The sequence below is a fragment of the Diabrotica virgifera genome, chromosome 9 (genome assembly GCF_917563875.1).
Source record: "Diabrotica virgifera virgifera chromosome 9, PGI_DIABVI_V3a".
In the NCBI taxonomy this organism is placed as follows: Eukaryota; Metazoa; Arthropoda; class Insecta; order Coleoptera; family Chrysomelidae; genus Diabrotica; species Diabrotica virgifera.
The window spans coordinates 89,059,048-89,084,047 of NC_065451.1; the positions used below are offsets into that span (position 1 = coordinate 89,059,048).

Here is a 25,000-nt window from a genome sequence, read left to right on the forward strand (position 1 = left end):
TACACACGTAATTGTGGCACCATGGGCGTGGTCGTAGAGTAGCGCCATCTGAGATTACTTTGCGCTGTTGCCTAAAAACAGTTTTAGTTCTCATTTGAAAATAAAGTGTGTGGTAGGTGCCACAATTTAGTGCAAAAATTTTCTTATACACGATGGCGATGTCGACAAGGAGTAAAAGGATATTATCATTAGTGAATATTTCTAATGAAACAAATCTATTATTTCTTCCGAAATATGAGACTACTCATGGTACTTCTGTAACAGAACAGCAAATCGCAATAGCAGGTAAGTTCTACAATATCTTGTAAAAATAAATATTAAAAAAATAAATTTTTATTTGAAAATCAAATCGATACTTGTTAATTTTTTTTTAATTATGCAAGTTACATACTTAACTTTACTATTTTTATTTATAATTAAACAAAGCCTATAGCAACTAATTTGTTTAAAATATATTTATAATCTTTTTTAGTCAAGAAAAGTAATTATTGTGAAATAATAAGCATAATTCAAGACAAACACGGATTGATTTGATTTTCAAATAAAAAATATTGTAAAGGTTATTTTTTAAAGATATTATTTATCTTTGTTTATTTATTTATAATACATAAATATTTAAGTTACCTATCTTTTCATAACCTTTTCTATTACTAATAATAAGAAGAAAGTAAAATTTTGCAAATTAAATATTTATTTTAAATTGTTTAAACAAATTCCTCGATTAAATAGATTCATAAGTTAACTTGAACTGAAACATCAATTTTTGTTGAGTAGAACCAAATATATTGCGACTTTTATTTTGACTTTATGAATTCAGTTTTTGAAATAATAAAATCGAGAAATAAACAAAATGCTAACTCGGATTCTAAGCGTCGCGCGTCTTAAGACATTGAATTGTTCTAAATTCGTATAAAAATTCCGACATTTCGAGTAAAAAATAACTTCCTATATGTTGTTGCGTCTGAGTTATTTTAAATGTTTATAAGCTTAAAATCACAGTACTTTTATAAACCAATTTTTCAATATTTAATAATAATTTTTTATTTAATAAATAATTTAATTTGAAAAAGTAAACCTTATTCTTCAATTTGTGCTTTCAAAATTCATGTACATCTAATACTTTACGCAAAATAACGTTGTAGATAAAAGCTTTCTCGGATAAATAATTTTAATTTTGCAATAAGTATTGAGTAAAACTTCTTGACATTTTAAAGATTTTTGTGAATTTTTAGAAAAGATTATTAATTGTTTTCAAAAAAACGTCTTTTGAAGCTATTTTTGCAATAATTAAGCAACAAATTAACAAAATTGACTAACAAACTTTAATTTTAAATGATTTTTTGTGCTTTTTTGGTAAAAGTCCACACACTTTTCCATACAATTTGCCGGTCTTCACCTTTAGTATTTAAAATCAAATAGTGATCTTACATTGTTTATAAGTAAAAAATGACGTTTGATATTTTGCATATTTTGTTTATTACATATTGTTATCAACAAATTTATCAAAAGCAATTGTTAAAGCTGCATTTTTTAAGTTGTCATTAATAGTTCATTTTTTAAATAGAATATAATAGAATAAAATAAATTATCTTCAATAACGCAATATTAGGTACAAACCCAGTATCGTGCCCTGAATGTTAATAGAACTCCTAGCTCTTAAATCAAGTCAGACATAATGTAGAAATTACTCTTTAAATGATATTTCGGCCATTCCGGTGGCCTTTCTTAAAGTACAAATCCAACTGGGCAATTAATTTCATATTTTATATGTATCTGTGACAGTTCGTCTGTTTTTAATGATACCATGAAATTTGCACTCAACTGAGGTCAATGGTAGCGTTTATCCAACGTAAAATGGTGCAGCGATTTTATGCTAACTAAATCATTACTCAACATGTTATCGAATTTGACAGCCAAAATTGCTGCCAAATTAATAAAGAAACTCCATAACTACTGTTATTTAGTAGGTTTGCTGAACACTCCCAATGATTTTTCCATCTCATCTGTATTTTAAACTTTTCACACTGGTCTGTTGATATTAGTTCTTAGTTCTCTGATATTAGTATCAGATATGTTGCGCTTTTCATTCTCGTGTATAGTGTAGGAACCTCACTTGATAATCCAATATAATTTATAGTTTCAGAAAGGTGAACATTTATAGATTGCAAAGCACTCACTCTCTATTGATATATATTTTTGTAAAATTAACTAAGTTTTGACTTTAAACTATGAGCTTGATATTAGGTCATCATTTGTAGTCATGATATTCTCCTTTCTTGCCCGAATGATAACGTCAAATCTCTCACGAACAAAAAAGCCTCCTAGTGACTCTTTCTATAAATATCCATTTTTCAATATTAAGTAAATATTTTTTGCTACTTCACAGATTTGGTATGAAATAAAGCTAGATTGATAAAAATCTTTCGTAAATACGAAACCATGACTATTTGTATCAGGGCATTACTTTCGATATATCATGGTTCGGTTGAGAATATTTTTCATTTTTCCTTTGCAAACATATTTGATATGGTTTCATAGTTGCTTTTTATACTAAAGTCTAAACAATTAGGACACGACCTATAATCAGAATTTTTAAAATGTTGCTGCATTTTGAGTTGGTCGTCACCCAAGCAGATAAGCCTAAAAATTCAGTACGACCCTCTTTTGTATTCTCTAGCATTTTGCTACTTCAGTCTCAGTCGTCTCTTGATGTAATTTAAAAATGTCGGCCCATGTTTTTAGATAACTAATTTATCAAACTGTTACTGATGAAATGTTACTCTGTGTTAATCAATATATATTTTTTAAATCTTTAAATATTTGTGCTTAAATCAAATATAAAATAAAGCGATATCTTACATAATTTATAAATTTTAACAGTTTTCAAAAATTGATTCGGATCCGAGTCGTCAGCATATCGCTAAGCGATTTCGAATCGTGAGTCCATTTTATATACCAGGGAAGTAACAGTCTTTGACACAGGTATCTAACAATTGCTTTTGATAAAATTAGTGATAACAATATGTAATAAACAAAATATGCAAAAGATTAAACATAATTTTTTACTTATAAACAATATATAAACAATGTAAGATCGCTATTTGATTTTAATTACTAAGTAAAACCGATAAATTATATGGAAAAATGACACATTTTTTCTTAAAAAGCATAGAATCATTTAAAATAAGAGCTTATTTTTTGCTAAATTATTGCAAAAATAGCTTCAAAACTGGTTTTCTTAAAATTATTAATACCTTTTCTAAAAACGGATAAAAAACTTTAGTTGTTCATGAGATTAGGGACAATATCACAAGTATGTAGATATAAAAATTTCAAGATTTACTTAATAGTTATTGTTATATATTGTTTATAAGTAAAAAAACGTTTATTCTTTTGCATATTTTGTTTATTACATCACCAAATTGCTAATATCCCTGGAAGGTCTATTATGAATTCAAAATAACTGAAATCAAGTTGAGTTTTAGTAAATACAATAGAATTATACAATAATACAATTTCACAGAATGGTTTGCAGGTAAGAAGTATTCAAATTGAAATAATGTTACTTATTGCATTAATTACCTAATAGTAAAGAAGGGTCGAGATAGCTTGCGGTACCCTATTGTCAAAAAGATTTATATTTAGTACCTGAAAATTTGGAAAACAATTTAGGTATACATTATTATTCAAATTAGACGGGAATTAAAGACTGCTCAAAACATATTGCTTTGATTATCTGTTTAGTACAAATAATTTATATTAGGTACATTTTAGGATATAAATATTTTAAGAATATTAAAATAAGACGGAAATTCCAGATAGGTTAAAATAACTTATATTCTATAGTAAAATGAATTTATAAAATTTTCCTTCCAAAAATTTAAAGATACTAAAGATTATATATAAAGATATACAGAAAATTTAAATATTAGTTTTTATTTTAATTTTATGTCAACATTACAATTGAAAGTTAACTATATGCTATTAGTAAACATTAAAGGATACTACAAAGAAATATTAACCTATTTATTTTGTTTATGGAAATGTTTGAAATAATCACTTAAGCAGATAAGTAGCTGTTTTTTTGGGACAATCCACACACTCATGCATTATTTTTATGACAGAATATGCTCTGAATCGTTTCCTTTTCTTTCGCCTTTCTCTGATTTACTAACAATTTTTGTACGTAAATGTTCGTGTGCAGTATTCCGTCGTTCTTTGCTGTTATTGTTATGAATTGATTCACGAATTACTTCTAACCGGAAAGAGACAGTTTGGTTCCAGAATATGTATTGTACAGAAAAAAAGGCATTAAGCGATTAATTAATAAGAAGTTTAAGTTAAAACCTCAAAATTTTTCTGGAATATGATTAATACGACAACCTCTGATATAGTCGGTTCGCTAAACTCAGACGCTACTGGCTAGATATTTTAGTCGATAATTTTTTTCTTTTTTGCCTATTTTGCAAAAATTTGCAAAATTACTAACTATTTAGTGATTATTAACTATTTAGTAATTATTTTTTGCCAATTTTACTAAAATTGGCAAAATTACCGACTAAAATATCTAGAAAATTACGTCTGAGTTTAGCGAACAGACTATAATGTCGATCGATAACGGCCATATACAATACTTATTCAGTGGTGTCGCGAGAGCTTTTTTTTGGGGGGGGGGAGAATGAAAAATATTCCCAACGCTCATACTTTATTTTATTTACATAGGTACACCTTTTTCCAAAATTCAGAATAATTAGTTATTATAATAATAAACATATTTTATGTAAGTAATAACTTTACTATAATCAAAACATAAAATAAATACACAGCGTTTTTATAACATTACCTTATTTCATACGTATTATATTTACATAAGTAGTTGTTTAGATTAACAGGATTAGGACAAAGAAAAAGACTACAAATTTTAAATAAAGTCGAAACGTCGGCAGTTTAAAAAAAATAAAAAAGAAAAACTCTGGAGATTTTTTGTCCTAATCCTGTTACCTGAAAGACTATTTACAAAAAAAGGACGATATTACGTATTCTTCCATTTTATTTAAGCCCTAAAATGTTATTTTAAAATTATTCGCCTTTTCTTTAGAGTTGCCCACTTATCAATTGTGTAACCTAAATCTAATTTTAACGCCATGTCAGATTCACACTTTAATGGCATTAAATTATCAAGCCGTTCATCAGACATTGTTGTTCTTAACACATTTTTAATAATTTTTAATTGACTAAAGCTCCTTTCGTTGGTTGAAACACCATAGGGTACAGTCAATACAAACATACAAAAGCAAAATGCTTGATTTAAATTATCTTTTAACTTGGTTACATTAGATAATAGTTCAGGAAAAGAACTTACTTTAGAGTTCATATCAAATAAAACTTCTAATTCACCTTGTAAAGAATGGACATCAGGCTTTTTAGAACCTGGAGGAAACATGGCAACAATGTCACCTAAAATCTTTAAGGTAATATTTCTTTTATCAAGTGGAAATGTTAAAACTGAATACAGTGGCTCAATTGATTTTTTGATATGCTCAAAATTATCATTTAAACCACTTGATAAGGTATCCAAAATTTCCTGGAAATCTCGCCTATAAAAAGTTTTTAAATCCATATCGACTTCAGTGTCACGATTTTCATCAATTTTTTTTGGCATAATCCTTCGTCTATGATATTTCGAAAAATCAGAATAAAGATCAATATTTAATTTTTCGGCATATTTTATGGCACTTTCAATTAGACTATTTAAACTGTTATGGTCATAATCGGTATTTCTTAAATTAAGGGCAGTAGTTTTTATCAAATTAATGCAGTCTATTATATTTAAATTAGGTGTTTCTATCGTTTCAGTTAAAATTTTAATTTTTGGTAAAATATTTTTTAGAAAAAAGAAGCTAGCTATGAAGTCAAAATTTAAAATCTTTTTGTAAAGTCCCAATGCTTTAGTTCTTGTAGAACCATCAAATTCTCTATTTTTGGAAATGTCTGATAGAACTTCAATAATTTGATCTACTGTTTGGTTAAGAGCTCTGACTGAGTCTGCCTTTGCAGTCCATCTGGTTCTTGAAAGGTTTTTAAGTTGAACTGATTTATCTATTTCTTGTATTTTTTTTTGCAGGTGTTTAAATCTTTTTGTGCTTGATGTAAAAAATACGTAAAGTTCTTCAAGAGTATCAAAAAAGTTTCTAATCAATGCACTTACGTTACAAGCATGTTCAAGCACTGTATTAGTCCTGTGATCTTGACAGGGAATGTAAGGTACATTGTGCTCGACGATATCTGTAACTTTTTTTTGTACGCCATTAAAACGACCGGACATGTTACTAGCAAAATCATATGATTGAAAAGCAAGTTTAGAACTATCTATTTCCAACTCACTTAGGCATTTAATTAACAACTCGGCCATACCCAGTCCGGATTTATCGCAACATTCAACGGTCTTAATAAGCCTTTCGTGAATATTACCCTTATTGTCGGCATAACGTATTACCAGGGAGAGTATATCCTTATGGGATAAATCAGGTGTCGTATCAGCCATTATCGAAAAAAATAAACATTCTTTAATTTCTTCAATTATCAAACTACGTACCTCTGATCCAATTAAAGAGATCATTTCATTTTGAGATTCACCACTCATGTATGTCACATGATAAGGGCGCAATTTTCTGTCGTCAAACCATTGTTTCACGACACTGTTATGTCTTGATATAAGGTTTACAATTTGTCCAAAATTTCCTTCGGAAGCCGAATCAGATTTTCGAAAACCCAATCCTAGAATGCCTAATGTTCTGATTGTATCCATTAAAACCCATAAAACTCTCTTATTTTGACTATGGATTTTCTCTTGTTCGATTAATGTATTTCTCTTATTTTTATCTAGGAAAACATCAATATGCCTTTCTGTAATTAAGAAATTACAATAATCGGACAATGCCGCTTTATGAGCCATGGATGAAAAATGTTGTTGAAGTTTGCCCAATTTATTTTTTCCAGCACTTTTCATTTTTCCCCGCCCTTTTACACCTCCTTCAACCCAAGAGCTTCCCCTTTTTCCCGCCCTATACCCTTTGGAAATAAGCAGCAAACAAAACAGAAAACAGAGTCATTTATGGTACTATATTCTAAAAATTCAAATTCATTATACCATTGGGCATTAAACCTATTCTTTCCATCTGATGGAAATGCCGCTAAGCGAGGTTGATGGGGTCCCAAAAGAACAAGATAGTTTTTTTGATTAGTACTTAACTTAGAAGGGCGCATTGCAGGATCATGATTTACTATATTATCAGAAAGACTATTTTGGTCATCAATTTCAAAAGAAATATTATCTTTGTTTAAATTTGCTAGCACTTCATTGGCAATATCTATTATTGAGTTGCAATTCTGCCTAAGTTCTGTCACGGAATTTAAAATATCAATTGTAGTCATTTTTTCATCTAAAATTTCTGATTTATGATATTTTTCTAACAGCCCTTTGCTTTCATTTAAAGAGTCTAACAGATACGAAAATTTTCCTAACAGTGATATAAAAGATTTTTCTTCACCTGGTTGATCAGAAGAAATAGTGTTTGATAAGCATTGGGTTGCTTCATCGTCAGTATTTATAGAGATTACGTCTGGTTCCACGTCTATATCACTGGGGATGGTAGTACTGGCACTTGGCATATTCAGCTCCATATTTTCACTAACATCAGTATTTTCACTCCCATCGATCTTTTTGTAGGGGCTATCGTTAGAGCTTATTCGAACGGAATCGGTGTCAGAAGCAGTAGAAGTAGCCTTAAGTAAAAGGATTATTATTAGGCCAAATTATACCAAAAAATATTTAAAAAATTATATGGATATTGCAGTAAACTTTTTCTATTATGCCTATTCTTCTTCTTAACGTGCCCTATCAAGTCCCCTTGACGTTGGCGATTAACATGGCGAAACTGTCTCTGTCTCGAGCTATTCTAAATAGGTGTTCTGCTTTCTTTATTCCTGTCCACTCCCGGATATTCTTCAACCAAGAGGCCTGCTTTCTACCAATTCCTCTGCGTCCTTCGATTTTACCCATCATAATAAGTTGAAGAATATTATACCGGTCTCCCCTTACTACGTGTCCAAAATAGGCCATCTTTCTATATTTGATGTTATCAAGCAGCTCACAGGTAGCATTTGCTCTCTTAAGGACTGCCACATTTGTCAGCATAGCCGTCCATGGTATTTTTAGAATACGTCTGTGCAGCCACATTTCAAAGGCCTCCAAACGGTTAATGGTGGATATTTTTAATGTCCATGCTTCGACACCATACAAGAGGACTGACCAAATGTAGCATTTAATCATGCGCTTTCGAAGTTGAACTTGCAAGGTATCATTACAGAAGAATGACCTCATTTTTAAAAATGTCGTGCGGGCTATCTCGATTCTACATTTTATCTCTTTATCTGGATCTAGTTGTTCAGTAATATGGCAACCAAGATATTTAAAACTGGGTACTCTTTGAATCATATGACCATCAACATATAACCGTGAATCTTGATGGGCCAAACGGCTAAATACCATGTACTTTGTTTTTGAACAGTTTATATTTAGGCCAAACTCTCTTCCCACTCTGTCAATGGCATTTAAAAGGTGTTGTAATCCATTCATATCATCACTTAAAATAACTGTATCGTCTGCATATCTGATTGTATTTATCAGAATTCCATTAACCTTCACACCCCATTCCAAATTATGCAGCGCTTCCTTAAATATTCTATCTGAATACAAATTGAACAACAGTGGGGACAGTATACAACCCTGTCTGACGCCTCTTTGTATTATGCCTATATACACCTATAAATATTTCGGTTTTATCTTACCTCAATTATAGTTTCTGTTTCTGCCTCATATTTCCGTTTCTTTAACGCAGCCTCAAATGGGTTTGCAGGCGCCCCAATATTTTGTATGGATACTCTTTTTCCACCATGTTTAACTTTTTCATGTTGACTTTTAAAATCATTGTTAAACACAGATTTACATTCGCAGCATTGCACTTTGTATCTTTTAGGTTTCATTTTTCTTTTAATTTATGGTTTACCGCAAGTAGAATTATGCCTACAAATTAAAAACCGTTGCTAGTGAAATCAATATTTTCACATCACATCAAAATAAAAATTTAAAATTAATATTTTAGATAATTCTTACATAATTTTAAACTCAACAACAAAGCGAAGCCAATTTAATTTTTACTTACCAAAGATAAAAGTCCAAAATTTCCAAACTGCATTTACTCAGTCAAATTAATTAATACTCGAATAATGAATTGTAGCTCCACGCAACTGCTTCAAACAAATTGTAATTAATAATATTTAATATAATTTACCAGTGTAGCAGTAAATTAACACTAATAATTAAAATGTGTTTTTATAACCCATTCGGTCACTCGCACTTATTCACTTAACACCAAATAAAACCTGAACCCGGCTTACAGCTTACACCAAACAGAGTACAAAATATATTTTCGGCGATTCCCCTAACGTGTAACAAATTGTGAATCACTCAACCAGGGCACGCGGCACGCGTAGGCGTAGCAAGTTATTTAATTGACGCGTTGCCGGTTGCGGCGGCGCTGCATTGCCACATAGAAAACGAATTCAAAGAAATGAAAGAAATTCAACCCAAACTTTATTTTTTAACTTTATTTTTTTAAATTTTATTTCTTTTCCAGTCGGAGTCGGGATTTATAATTTTCTTAATAAATTTTCCAACTGAATCTTTATTGGGGGGGGGGGAGAATCCCCCCTCACCCCCCGTATGGCGACACCACTGTACTTATTATATTTGAATATTGGTAATGGTTTGGACAATACTATTCTCTTTTCGTTCTATATTCAGTCCTTGTATGTGTAAACTCTTGACTAACATGACTAACTGTCCTGGATATATACAAAACATCTTTTTTATCATGTGATTAACCATCCATTTATTTATTGATTCATTAAGCATTACAATCGGTAGGGTATAGGTAACGCCATGACGTTCAAAATCCTATTCTTGGGTGAGGTGGATTATTCCTTTATGTCATTTATAGCTAGCTGTGTTTTTTTGCTGTTTTCATGACTCTTTTCCATTTCTTCCTGTCTTTGCACTGAACTTTCCAATATTTAACTTTCATTATTCTTATATGTTCTTCTACATCATCCAGCCACCTTCTTTTAGACCTTATTTTACACCTGGGCTGTGGTGATATCCATTTAGTTATCCTTCTCAGCATATCTTTGTGTGGTGTGTGGTCGTCTCTGTATATGTGCTATCCAGTTTAAGCGAAGAGATATCTATTATTTTCTACCTTTAATTCTTCTTCAATTTCGGCATTTTTTTTCAATCTTGTTTCTCCATCTTTTGTTACATTAAGCCCAGTATTGTTTTAATTTTTTTTTTATTTTAAATTTCAGACGGCTATCTTTCTCTTTCTTGTAAATTATTATTTTCATCCCATATCTAACAACAGGTCTTATTAAGTTCTTGTACAGGTACATCTTTGTTCTCTTACTTAGACTCTTGCTTCTTAGCAGATTTTTATTTATTCCATTTGTTTTCTTTTCTTTTAAAATTCTTTCCTCTGTTCTCTATTTTCAGATTTTCCCTGTTTTTACTCTCAAGTAGCTAAAGGTCGAACAGTTTCAAATTTATGGTTTTATGTTACAAGACATTTCTGAGTTGTTGTGTCGTCCTTCCCTATCGTCATGCATTTTGTTTTGTGTTGGTTTTTCTCTAGGCCTATTCTTTTTGCTTTCTTATCTAATTTTTAACTACTCTCATAAGTGTTATCCTCGTCTTTGCTATGATGACTAGCTCATCTGCGCATGCTATTACTTGAAGTTGATCTGTAATAATGTTTTTGTTTACGTCCTTCATTGTTTCTTATATTAGGTTAAACAGTGTTGATGAGATAGAGTCGACTTAGTTCAGGCCTTTATTTACTTTGATCTCCTTAGAAGCTGTTCCGTTGAAACTCATCTTTGCTGTGGTGTTCTTTAGACTTACTGTTGGCATAGGTCTTAATTTTTCTGGGATTCCAAGATTCTCTCGCTCTTCCATCATTTTCGTCCGATTAATTGTACTATGAATTTTGGAATCTATGAATATTACGTGTATTTCTCTGTTGTCTTCTTCTTCTTCTTTTTCTTCGTGCGACTAGGATTACTCCTGTTTGTCTGCCTCTTATTCTGTTTCAGTCGTCGTTGACTGTACATTATCTTTCCACCTTTTTGGCGGCCTTCCAACAGGTCTTCTGCTATACGGTTTGTTGTTTTTACAGATGTTCGCTAATCTATCTGGCCCCATTCGGTTTACATGTTCGTTCCAGTTTTTTTTTTTGTTTTTATCCACCTGTTAATATTTTGAATTTTGCATTGTTCGCGTATACTTCTGTTGGTTCGTCTGTCTCTTAATGATATGCCCGCTATTGATCTTATTACTTTCATTTCGATATTGTTGATTTCTTGTTTCGTCTTTCTTGTATCGGTCCTTGTCTCCGCTGCATATGTTAGGATTGGTCTTACTTCTCTGTTGTATTCTCTCGAATTTGTTCGAAATGTTCTGATATCCTAATATTCGTTCAGCGCATAATTTAAATCTTTAGTATGTTTGCTTGAATTTAATCATTATCGGACTCCTCCCGATGTTGTTTTTTATAAATAGGTACTATAACACCTTTGTTCCAACTATCTGATAGTATGTTTATATTTCTGTTGTATTAGCTTGTTTATTTTGTTAAGTAATTTTCATCCTTCGTATTTTATTAATTCCACTTCTATTTCACCTTCTCCTGCTGCTTTTCCATTTTGGAGATTTTTATTTTTCTTTTTGTAATTCTTTATCTGTGGCAATTTCTGCTTCGTCGTTATCTTGTATTATTAGTTTTACTTCTTTATTCCAGTTTGCTTCCACCGTAGCGAGTATAATTTTTCCGTAATATTCTTCCCCTATTTTGCTGATCTGTTTATCTCCAAATTTCTTCTTTTTGGTTTTTATACCTCTTGTTTTATTGCTGAGCATATTGTTTGTTGGTCTGACTTTTTGCAAAACTGTTTTATTTTATGATTTTTTTCTGCTCTTTTCAATATCCTGTAGCTTTTCATCTAAGCAGTAATTTTTCTTATTTTTATTTGTTGCGTTGGCTTTGTTATCCGCTATTTTCTTCCCTGTTTTGTTTTGAAGGGTTGTAGATCCATGTCATTTTGATGGAGTTTTTTAGTGTTCTCTCTTTTAAGCAGTCTTAATCGTACCAGTCTTTATTTCTTTTTGTTGTTTTTTTTTCTTTCCTATTATATCATCTGTTGTTTAATTTATTTTGCTTTTTAATTCTTGTCATCCTTCGTTTATGTTTCTGGGTTGACTCATTAGGTTGTATATATTTTCATTCATCTTTTCTGTCCGTATCTGCGTTTGCCACTCCGTAAGATCTCATGTCCAGTGTTTTTTGTATTTGTACTCTTTAGTTGTTAGGACGTAATCAATTTGATTTTATTTCTCTCATGGGTGTCTCTAGGTTGCCTTGTGTTTTCTTGGAAGCTCAGATGTTGTCGATATGAAAGTCATATTTAGTGTTGCTGTGTGTTGACAAATTCTGTAGTTGTTGCCATTGTCATTTGTTTTTTCGTATAGAGATCCGTTCCCGTTTCAGACTATATCTTTCAAATATCCTTCTTTCCCCAGTTATGCGTTTGTCTCCCAGTATTAACAGAATGCCATGATTTATTTAGGTTTTCGTAGAATTCCTATTTCTCTGTTTAATCCATAGACACGGATAATTTGGCAGCCAAAAGTGATAGAAAGGATTGTTAGGACATTTGGCCTAGATTCCGTATAAACAGGACAAATAAAGGAGTTTTATATAGTGAGTAGTGATAAAAGAACACATCTATATTAAAAATTAAAATGTAAGGACGACAGTGACAATTTTAGAGTTGAAACAATTGAATTTTAACTGATTATCAAGAATAATATTGCAAAGTCATAAAGTTTGAAACGTAACAATAAATTTAAATTATTTGTATTGTTTTTTTTTGTTATTTTTTTAATTAGTATCTTTTTTTAAAAGCTAATTTAACTTGGGCTACACAGTTTAAATTCTTGATCATTCACTTAGAAGTATCACAGGAACATTGATATTTCTAAGTGATTTATTTATACGTGTAATAATTAATTTCCCAAGGTATTTTAACATTTTAGTTAATTGTATTGAACAAAGAATGTTATTCGTTTCCTTCTATTAATGTTAATATTGAATACTAGCCAAAGACAAAGGTACTTCTAATTCAAAAAATCTAATAATTTGTAATTTGGCGACTGTAATTAAAATTATCCAGATATCTTATATTATAAAAATAAACAATTTAATATTTTTTTATTTGGCTTAAATTCTATTTTGTTATTTTCCAATCACGTTTCGGCTCTGCTTTTGGCAAGCTAAGAAGCTTACATTCTCTACAACTTTTCTATGAATTTTAATTAAATTACAGGTTTCTCTTTGGACGGACAAATAGGGGATATTATGATAAGTGATGATCAAGACAAGACCTCAGGGAGTGAATATATTCCATCTTCGTCAAACTCGGCAGTATCTGAAAACGAGAGATTTCGAAAACGTAAAAACAACAACAAACCAAACGAAAACAACTCACATTTAAAAAAAATTGTAATATTGCAGAATTTGGTGACACACGATGCTGAATGCAGAACAAAGCATACTAACAAATCTAAGTGGATAAAAACAAGCAGCGAGCAAGCAGATGCAGCAAAATATAGCGAGGCACCTGATAAAAAGTTTATTATGGATACATTCTTCGAAAGTGTACAAGCTACACATTCTAAAGTACGTAACTTGAAAGAAAAAAATGAAAAAGAAGATGAGGATATAAATGGATTAGATAATTCTAATACGGCGAACTATATTGGAAGCAAAAAATTTGGTGAAATAAAAATAGGTAGGGAACAAAAATGTGTAACAACGAATAACGGAATACCTGATGAAAAGTCAGTCATGGATACATTTTTGGATAGCTTACATGATGTGCATTCTGAAGAGCAGAATGAAAACGTAGTTGAGAAAGACAAAAAAAGAATAAGCGAAGAAACTGTGAAAAGTACGGAAGCAAGTGATAAATCCATACTGTCATATAGAAAAGAAACTATGACTAAAGATACATGTATAAAGGTAGTTGCAGCATCAAATAAAGACGGGAAAAGGATTAGATATAAGACTCACGTCTGTTTTATTTGTGACAAGTCAGTTATCCATATGGGTAGACACTTTGAAACTTTACATTCAGAGACTAGCGAAGTAGCAAAATGCTTAGCATATCCAAAGAACTCAAAAGAGCGTCGTGCCGGATTCCTCGAGCTTATCCGCGTGGGTGATTTTTATCACAATTGCAATGTATTAGCTACCAAAACTGGAGAATTAATACTTATGCGACGGCCAACTAAAAATGAAGCAAAATTCGTTAAACATTCTGAATATGGACCGTGCCCTAATTGTTTGGGCTTTTGTCTGAAAAAACATCTATGGCACCATATCAAATATGTTTGCACAGAAAAACTGAACAGCGAGAAATATTCAGAACCGAAGCATGTTATATCTGAAAGTAATGCATTGATACATGATATTCATGGTTTCGGATTTACGAAGGATTTTTATGAATCTATAGTGAATAGCTTTATCCCAGACCAGATTGGTGAAATAGCAAAAAATGATCCATTAATACTAAAATATGGATCAATGCAGTTTGAAAAGTATGGCAAAATGCAAAATGAGTTAATACGTCAAAATATGAGACAGTTGGCACGTTTAACAGTATCTTTAAGAAAGCTAAATAAAAATCCATTACAATCATTAAGTCACTTTCTTGTTCCTGAGAAATTTGACATAATCGTTCAAGCTACAAAGGAGGTCAGCATCACTACAGTTGATGACGAAACATAGAGGCCACAATTTAAAATTCCTAGTTTGGCGCTCAAAATTGGGTATAGTTTACAGAAATGTATATCAATAGAGAGGGGCAGTGCTTTACGATCTGGGAATGAAAAGCGAAATAAATCCTTGTCCTCCTTTATGCAGCTTATGAAATTAGAATGGAATGTTCGGATATCGTCAGGTGCGGTTGCTACACTAAACAAGAGAAAGATGAGTGCAGCACAATTGCTGCCAATAACTAACGATTTGCTCAAGCTGAACAAATATATAGATACTTATATTTTGTCAGCTAAAGAAGAAATTGAAAGTGAAGAGAGAAATCACAAGTCCTGGGTAAGGGTTGCTACTCTAGTTTTATCCCGTATCATTCTTTTTAACAAACGACGCTCCGGAGACGCGGCACGGATCAAGATGAGCGATTATATTAACAGACCAAGGTGGGAAGATCAAAGTACAGATGATATAAAGGAATCATTGACACCAATTGAGCGCAAGTTGGCCGATACTCTAACTGTCGTTGAAGTAGAAGGAAAGAGAGGAAGAAAAGTTCCAGTAATTTTGACGCCCATAATAAAAGAGTCTATCGATTTGCTGATTCGACACCGGTATCAGTGTAACATTTCTTCGCAAAACAAATACATTTTTGCGAGATCAAATCCATCATTAAGCCACCTCAGAGGTCATGACTGCTTGAATAAGACATGTGAGGAAGTACAACTTGAAAACGCGTCACTGATCAGTGGAACAAAGCTAAGGAAGTATGTAGCGACGGTTTGTCAGTTGTTCAACATGTCAGAGAATGAATATGATTGGCTGGCAAGACATTTAGGACATGACATAAGAGTACATAGAGAATTTTACAGATTGCATGAAAGTGCAGTAGAATTAACTAAAGTCAGCAGGCTACTGATTGCTGTAGACAAAGGTGAAGCCAGCCGATTTGCCGGAAAACGCATTGAGGATATTTCCATAGAAGGTAAGAAAACTCTCAACATGTTGAAATTCTTAATTTGTCCACCTTAAGGCATTTGTGAAATATTCATGGGGTTAAAGTTCATAAATGGCTACACAAAATAAAATATTGCTGAAAATAAGTACTTGGCTAAATTTAATAAAAATTAGCTAATTATTAGGATTTTTAATAATTTCACTTTGTAAAATATTTTTGTTTTACAATAACTCAAATTTTAAGTTAATCGCATCCATGAAAATTTTGTATTTAAGGCTGTTTTATCGGTGCACCAAAACCTAGGGACAGTGTTTTCTCTGTTATTTACCGACAGAATGTCTCGAAATTTGGACACATTATTCGAAATTATGTTGCCTTTAAAATGATGGTTTTACTTTTTTTATTTTTTTGAAAATTCTGTTGAAAAATTAGATTATAATCTTTAACGTTCTATTATAACCAAACTTTTTACTCCCATCACTTGAAAGAGTTTTTTTTCTGTAATCGTTGATTTTTGTTTCACCTTTCTGTGTCCAGTAATAATCGAGAAAAGCGTGTTCCAACTTTGAAGAAAGGCTATAGCGGGATAAGATGGTAAAATCTGCACTCGGCTGGATTCTTAGTTGGGAATGGGCAATCGAAAGTACATAATTCAAAAACTCCCTAACCAAATTTTTAGCTCCCTATGTGACCCCAGGTGTCCCCTATCGAAAAAAATGTGTTTTTTCGAAAAACATTTTTTTGGAGCGATCTTTTGCTTTAAAAAATGTGAAAAAAATTGTGAGTGTACATTATTATACCCAAAATCACACTGATTTTTTTCAGATTTTTTGGATCAAAATTGACGCCAGAAAAAATTTTTGAATTTTTCAAAAAATTTTTAGGTTATGTAGGTAATTTTTGGCTAGCTCCGACAAAATTTTTTTTAGTGTATTTTTTTCCGTTCTTTTTAATGGCAGGGATAGTTTTGCCATTTTCTCGCCGGAAATTGCCCAAAATTCGAAAAAACCCATTTTTTTGGTTCCCCCCCTCATATTTTTAGTGTTTACTGAGCCATCTTTTCTTTAAAAAATCTGAAAAAAATTATTAACATACATTGATGCCCAAAAATATACTGGTTTTTTTTTCAGATTTTTTGGATCAAAATTGAAAAATTTTGAATTTTTCAAAAAAATTTTAGGTTATGTAGGTAATATTTGGCGAGCTCCGACATAATTTTTTTTAGTGTATTTTTTTCCGTTATTTTGAATGGCTGGGATAGTTTTGCCATTTTCTCGCCGGAAATTGCTCAAAATTCGAAAAAACCAATTTTTTGGTTCCCCCCTCATATTTTTAGTGTTTACTGAGCGATTTTTTCTTTAAAAAATCTGAAAAAACTTATGAACATACATTGATGCTCAAAAATATACTGTTTTTTTTTCAGATTTTTTGGATCAAAATTGAAAAATTTTGAATTTTTCAAAAAAATTTTTAGGTTATGTAGGTAATTTTTGGCTAGCTCCGACATAATTTTTTTTAGTGTATATTTTTCCGTTCTTTTGAATGGCTGGGATAGTTTTGCCATTTTCTCGCCGGAAATTGCTCAAAATTCGAAAAAACACATTTTATTGGTTCCCCCCTCATATTTTTAGTGTTTACTGAGCCATCTTTTCTTTAAAAAATCTGAAAAAAATTATGAACATACATTGATGCCCAAAACTGTACTGTTTTTTTTTCAGATTTTTTGGATCAAAATTGAAAAAAATTTTTCAAAAAATTTTTAGGTTATGTAGGTAATATTTGGCGAGCTCCGACATAATTTTTTTTAGTGTATTTTTTTCCGTTCTTTTGAATGGCTGGGATAGTTTTGCCATTTTCTCGCCGGAAATTGCTCAAATTTCGAAAAAACCCATTTTTTGGTTCCCCCCTCATATTTTTAGTGTTTACTGAGCGATTTTTTCTTTAAAAAATCTGAAAAAACTTATGAACATACATTGATGCCCAAAAATATACTGGTTTTTTTTTTTGATTTTTTGGATGAAAATTGAAAAATTTTGAATTTTTCAAAAAAATTTTAGGTTATGTAGTTAATTTTTGGCTAGCTCCGAAATAATTTTTTTAGTGTATATTTTTCCGTTCTTTTGAATGTCTGGGATAGTTTTGCCATTTTCTCGCCGGAAATTGCTCAAAATTCGAAAAAATTCATTTTTTTGGTTCCCCCCCTCATATTTTTAGTGTTTACTGAGCGATCTTTTCTTTAAAAAATCTGAAAAAAATTATGAACATACATTGATGCCCAAAAACATACTTTTTTTTCAGGTTTTTTGGATCAAAATTGAGGCCAGAAAAAATTATTGAATTTTTCAAAAAAATTTTAGGGTAATTTTTGGCTAGCTCCGATATAATTTTTTAGTGTATTTTTTTCCGTTCTTTTGAATGGCTTGGATAGTTTTGTCATTTTCTCGCCGGAAATTGCTCAAAATTCGAAAAAACCCATTTGGTTTTCCCCCCTCATATTTTTATTGTTAACTGAGCGATATTTTCTTAAAATAATCTGAAAAAAATTATGAACATACATTGTATGCCCAAAAACATACTGATTTTTTTTAGGGTTTTTGGATTAAAATTTTACCCAGGGAAATTTTTTGAATTTTTCAAAAAAAAAATCGGTTATATAAGCCATTTTTGACAGACTTCGAAATAATTTGTGTATTTTTTTTTTCGTTCTTTTGAATAACTGGGTTAGATTTGCCATTTTCTCTCCGGGACTTACTCACAATTCGAAAAGAGCCATTTCTTTGTGTCCCCCTATGTGTGCACGTAAACTAAATTGCATGTCAATAAATAACGATTTTTGATGTCAATAAATAACGATTTTCCGTTATTTTGAATAGCGTGATCAGGTTTTTTGAGAAGAGAAGGTAGCCATTTTGAGAAGAGAATATGCATAAAATACGACAAACTCCCTTTGTTGATATTTTTCCTATGTTTTTAGTAGACAACCTTAACCCTTAACTATAGGTACATGGCTACCTTAATTACATTATGTATAGATCAATTCATAGATATTTCTTCGTCTTAGTTGTGTTTTCCGATTTCTCAATTGAAACTACCATATTAATATTACCTTTTGCGTATTTATTAAGTTAGGTAATTGAAAGTTAATTTTTTGATACGCTAGAGTACCTATTTTAAAAAATATATCAATATTAAAAATATTTAAATATATATAGACATTATTAATGTTATTAATAAGTAATTATAAGTAATTAATAAGTAATTAATAAGTAATAAGTAATTATTAAAAAGTTTTTTCGAATTTTGAGCAATTTCCGGCGAGAAAATGGCAAAACTATCCCAGCCATTCAAAAGAACGGAAAAAAAATACTAAAAAAAATTATGTCGGAGCTCGCCAAAAATTACCTACATAACCTAAAATTTTTTTGAAAATTTCAAAATTTTTCAATTTTGATCCAAAAAATCTGAAAAAAAACCAGTATATTTTTGGGCATCAATGTATGTTCATAATTTTTTTCAGATTTTTTAAAGAAAAGATCGCTCAGTAAACACTAAAAATATGAGGGGGGGAACCAAAAAAATGGGTTTTTTCGAATTTTGAGCAATTTCCGGCGAGAAAATGGCAAAACTATCCCTGCCATTAGAAAGAACGAAAAAAAATACACTAAAAAAATTTTTGTCGGAGCTAGCCAAAAATTACCTACATAACCTAAAAATTTTTTGAAAAATTCAAAATTTTTCAATTTTGATCCAAAAAATCTGAAAAAAAAACAGTATATTTTTGGGCATCAATGTATGTTCATAATTTTTTTCAGATTTTTTAAAGAAAAGATCGCTCAGTAAACACTAAAACTATGAGGGTGGGAACCAAAAAATGGGTTTTTTTCGAATTTTGAGCAATTTCCGGCGAGAAAATGGCAAAACTATCCCAGCCATTCAAAAGAACGGAAAAATATACACTAAAAAAAATTATGTCGGAGCTCGCCAAAAATTACCTACATAACATTAACCAGGGAACAGCAACTTGAAATAAGAAGTGCGGCCGACGTATCTATTAAACAACTTTGTCAAGATCAAACTTTTATTAAATCCATCGTCGATAGTGTTTCTGCTGGTATAGTGCAAATTTTAAATAGCAAACTTGATGTTTATGAGAAAAAGATCGACGACCTAAAAACTGAAATAACAAAAATAAAAACTGACCACGAAGTCGAAATACAGACAATTAAGGCAAGCCTAATTGACTTAAACAAAAAAGGGGATTCCTTCGATATGATAAAAATAACGACAGAGTTGAACCAAATTAAAAGAAAAGAAAGTAATATTTTAATATTTGGTGTTCCTGAAACTGAAATTCATTTGCAAGCTTATATTGAAAATATGTTTACAGATATATCAATGAATCGAAATCCGCAATTAAATGGTTTACATGTTTCCCGTTTAGGTCTACAACCGTCAGCCAACTCAAATAAATGTCGTCCAATTAAAGTTACGTTTCCGAATAGTAATCAAGTGACTAATTTTTTAAAGCTAAATCCCAAACTTAAATCATTATACTGTTATAAGAATATATATATGAGGTCAGATCAAACTGTTATGCAACGTGAGTATACTTCAAAAATCAAAAAGGAACTTAGCGATCGTTTGGCAGCGGGTGAAAAAAATTTGATTATAAAATACAAAAATAATCTACCATTTATTGTCTCAAAAAACCTGTAGTATCATCCACTGGATCACCGAAAAATAATGATAGCCTTTTTGTATACTATCAAAACTGTCGCGGTCTAAATTCGAAAACAACTATATTTTTTCAAAATGTCCTAATATCACAATATCACATTATTGCAATCACAGAATCTTGGCTTCGGGATGGAGTACGCAGTAGTGAACTATTTCCTGAAGACACCTACACAGTTTATCGTAAAGATCGAAGTTTTGGCAAGTTTGGAGGAGGAGTGATTTTTGCTGTAAATAATAACGTGTGTCATTCAGAACAACATAGTGTAGTGTTTCCTATAGAAAAAATTGATGTTTTATGTGTTAAAGTTTTCAAAACCAATATCAAACCAATCTTCTTTATAACAGTTTATATCCCACCTAACGTGACATTTAGTGAGTATTCTGATTTTTTTGACTATATTGAAACTTTCCATGAAACTCATGAGGTCGTTTTGATTGGAGATTTTAATTTAACAGATCTTGCGGCATATTATGTTAATAATAGTCAAATAACTCCTTTAATTAATAGATTTGTTCAGCTATTAAACTATACAGATTCTGTACAATGTAACAAAATAAAAAATTTACATGGAAAGATATTAGATTTGATTGTAACACCGTCAGTTTTTAGTTGCGAAGTTACACCTGAAGTCAATGCCTTAGTTCCTATTGATTATCATCATCCTGCTTTAACTTGTTATTTTCCGTATGAAGTCAAAGAAGATGAATATTTTGTTCCGAATCAGAAACGTCTTAATTTTAGAAAATATAACGTAAATAAATTTAATAAACTTTTAACCGAAATGGACTGGAGTCATTTAAAACATTTTTCAGATGTAGATTCTGCTGTAGATTCGTTTAGTTTGTCTCTCCAAGAAATTATAGATAAATGTGTTCCACTTAGTTCAACTAGATCTCAAAAATATCCAGCATGGTTTACATCTGAAATAATCGCCAAAGTTAAACGTAAACATCATTATCTGAGAATGTATAGACGAAGTAAATATTGTTTTTACCTCCAACGAGCTAAAGATCTCAGGAGAACTATTAAATTAGAAATTCAACTAGAATATAAAAAATTTATTGAAAGATCCCAAAATTCTTTTAAGTCAGATGCGAGACAATTTTGGAACTTTGTTAATGCCAAAAATAATAAATCACGGATACCTGGTCTGATGAAATACGGTAGTGATAAGTTTACCACGAGTCAAGATATAGTAAACGCATTTGCAAACTCCTTTAAGAGTGTTTATATTTCTGATAGTAATAGCTCTCCTTCTGTTACATCTTATTTTAATTATAATCCAAGTTCTTACTTTAATATCGGTAAAATTACCAGTAACGATATTATAGAAGGTGCAAAGAAATTAAAAAATAAATTTTCCTGCGGTCCTGATAATTTTCCTGTTTCGATACTTAAATGTCACGTCGAGTCATTCATAGAACCACTTGTTGTAATTTTTAACCTCATTCTTAAGACAACAATATTTCCAGCTGCGTGGAAAAATACAAGAGTTTGTCCTATTTTTAAATCAGGTTCAAACTCTGATATATCTAACTATCGACCTATCGCTCTTATATCAGCATTCTCTAAATTGTTCGAAATTATCTTGACAGATTACTTGTATGCTCATGTACGTTGTTTGATTACCAGCAGTCAACATGGTTTTGTGAAAGCTCGGAGTACGGCAACAAATCTTTGTATATTTACAGAATATGTTTCGTCAGCTTTAGATTCAAGACAACAGGTGGACGTCATATACACTGATTTCAGTAAAGCATTTGACCGAGTCTCACACAATAAATTGCTAACAAAATTAGATCAGTTTGGAATTTCCAATAACTTTCAAATATTACTGAAATCATATTTAACTGATAGGAGTTTGTTCGTAGAATATCAAGGCTTTCGATCTTTTCGTTTTGTTGCCACGTCTGGAGTACCTCAGGGGTCAAATCTGGGTCCCTTATTATTTCTCCTTTTTGTTAATGATATCTGCTCCATCGTAGACTCTGTTGTACGCGGACGATATGAAAATATTTCGCAAAATTAACCATATTTCCGACTGCGTTAAACTTCAACAGGATATCTCTGCCATTAATGAATGGTGTTTCGATAATCAACTATCCTTAAATATAAAGAAATGTAAAGTAATGTCCTATACCCGAAAGATCAATAACATACATTTCGATTATAAGGTCAACAACATTTTACTGTCTTCTACCTCAGAGTTTAAAGATCTTGGTGTTATATTTGACAGTAAATTAACATTCTCAACTCATATTAATACCGTGGTCTCTAAAGCAACCAAATCTTTAGGATATATTATTAGAAGCTGCAGAGATGTAACGTCTGTGGAAGCTTTGCGTAGTTTATATTTTGGACTAGTTAGTAGTAAACTTAATTACTGCAGCGTGGTATGGAATCCTAATCATGCAGAACTTGTCTCTAATCTTGAATCTGTTCAAAAAAGATTCTTAAGATATTGTTACCTCAAAAAATATAACAGATATCCGGTTAGAGGCTATAGCTATAATTTACTCCTTTCTGAGTTTGGATTCCATTCACTGCGTAAGCAGCGTGAAATAAACGGCCTAATATTCATCTTCAAAATTGTCAATTGCCTAATTAATAGCGATGTTTTGCTTAGTCTTGTAGACTTTAATGTACCACGAGCTGTGTCACGTTCAGGTGTAACTTTTCATATTTCGGTGCCTAATTCGCAACATAATTTCTATTGTCCGATAAAAAGTATGTGCAGAAGTGTCAATAACTTAAGATCTGTGGACATTTTTTTTCTTAGTTTTAATATCTTTAAACGCGAAATACGCAATAGCTTATCGAATTGATGCCATGTTATTTTTCTTTATTAAGGTCTTTGTTTATTATTGTGTATGTGTATTCACAACAGAAACATTTTTGGTTATTCTTTATTTTATTTTATATTTTGTCATCAAGTGTTCAGTCAATGTATGTAGTTTTCTTATGTACACCTTTATGGGTTTATACCTGGTGGATGTATATTTCAATAAATAAATAAATAAATGACCTAAAAATGAATGTATCATTGAAATATTTATATAATTAAATGGAATTTAACACCAAAAAATTGGACATATATAATACTGGGATAATTGCTACATATTTTGTACCAGACAACACCCTACTACGGGTTATAATCCTTATTTCTCTTTACCTAAATTGAAATGGACCCAGATAGGCAAAATATTCAAGATTTAAAGAAATGTTTATTTTTAATACCCTAATATTTTGTATATAAGAATATTTCACATTGCGTTATGTAGGGGAATTAATTTGTATATTTAGAGCAAATCTAGCTTATTTATAAAATAAATATGTTCTTAAATTTACTATTCTCTAGATTTGCCGTATTTGGAGGACGAAGCAGATAACATTGAACCAGAAAGTGAGGATGAAAATATTGAAATAGATCCAAATAATGTAGCGGGAGTGCCTGAAGAACAAACAACGAAAAGATGAATCGCAAAAAAAGGTTAGTTACCCTTTACAGAATTGAATTAATATTACGGCCTATTATTAAGTAACATTTTGTATATATGGTTACGTGAAATTGGCCTGCTATTTTGGGAGATACTGTATGTGTTTAAATTGTTTTCATTATTAAAGGTAATAATACTAATACTAATTCCAAAATTATGTTTCAGTGTCACCTATACGGAAGAATAGAAGAGAAAAGATAAATTGGTCAAAGGAGGAAAAGTCAGCAGTCCTCATATTTTTCAGAGTGAATATAAAAAAAGGAATTGTTCCTAATAAAGAACAATGTATGCAATGTATTGTCGATAATAAAGCTACATTGGAAAGAAGAAATTGGAAGAATATTAAAGATTGCGTTTATAATGAAATTAAAGCTTGCAAAAGAAGACAAAAACATTAAATTTTATATTATATCAACTGTCAATAAAAAGTATACAATATAATGTTCTTTTTACTATGCGTGGAAATAAATATCTATCACACTATGATGAACTAAGTACAAAAAATGGTAATAGGAACCAAAAGAGTATCTATACCACAGACAAAGGTAAAATAGTAACTTGTTCCTACAACAAACGTGGCAACATGGCCTCTAAACACACTGTATAAAGAGCCATAATTATGGAACCCCGAAACACAGAAATTTGTTACGGGTATATTTGTGGCATCTTTTATACACAGTTTCTGATTACAAAATAATTATGGAATCCGGTGCCACAATTATATTGGACGATATCTTTCATACCATGGAGTGTAACGAAGTGAATCCTATCCATAAACACTCTGCACAACGGGTGTCAGTATCATAGTGTGTTTACTCCCATTTGCCACAATTGAGGATGTAGTATGCGATGTGTGTGTGTGTGT

At 31.0% G+C, this 25,000-nt stretch overlaps 2 protein-coding genes across 2 annotated transcripts; one reads left to right on the forward strand and one right to left on the reverse strand.

Moving 5' to 3' along the window:
* Positions 1-5,068: 5,068 nt before the first annotated feature.
* On the reverse strand, positions 5,069-7,009 carry LOC126891093 (uncharacterized). The gene has a single exon (XM_050660271.1). The coding sequence runs from the start codon at positions 7,007-7,009 to the stop codon at positions 5,069-5,071; it is 1,941 nt and encodes a 646-aa protein (XP_050516228.1).
* Positions 7,010-15,089: 8,080 nt separating this feature from the next.
* LOC126892537 (uncharacterized) lies at positions 15,090-24,506 on the forward strand. Its single transcript, XM_050662095.1, has 2 exons — positions 15,090-15,927; positions 23,997-24,506. The coding sequence occupies exons 1-2, from the start codon at positions 15,090-15,092 to the stop codon at positions 24,113-24,115; spliced, it is 957 nt and encodes a 318-aa protein (XP_050518052.1). The 3' UTR covers positions 24,116-24,506.
* Positions 24,507-25,000: the final 494 nt, after the last annotated feature.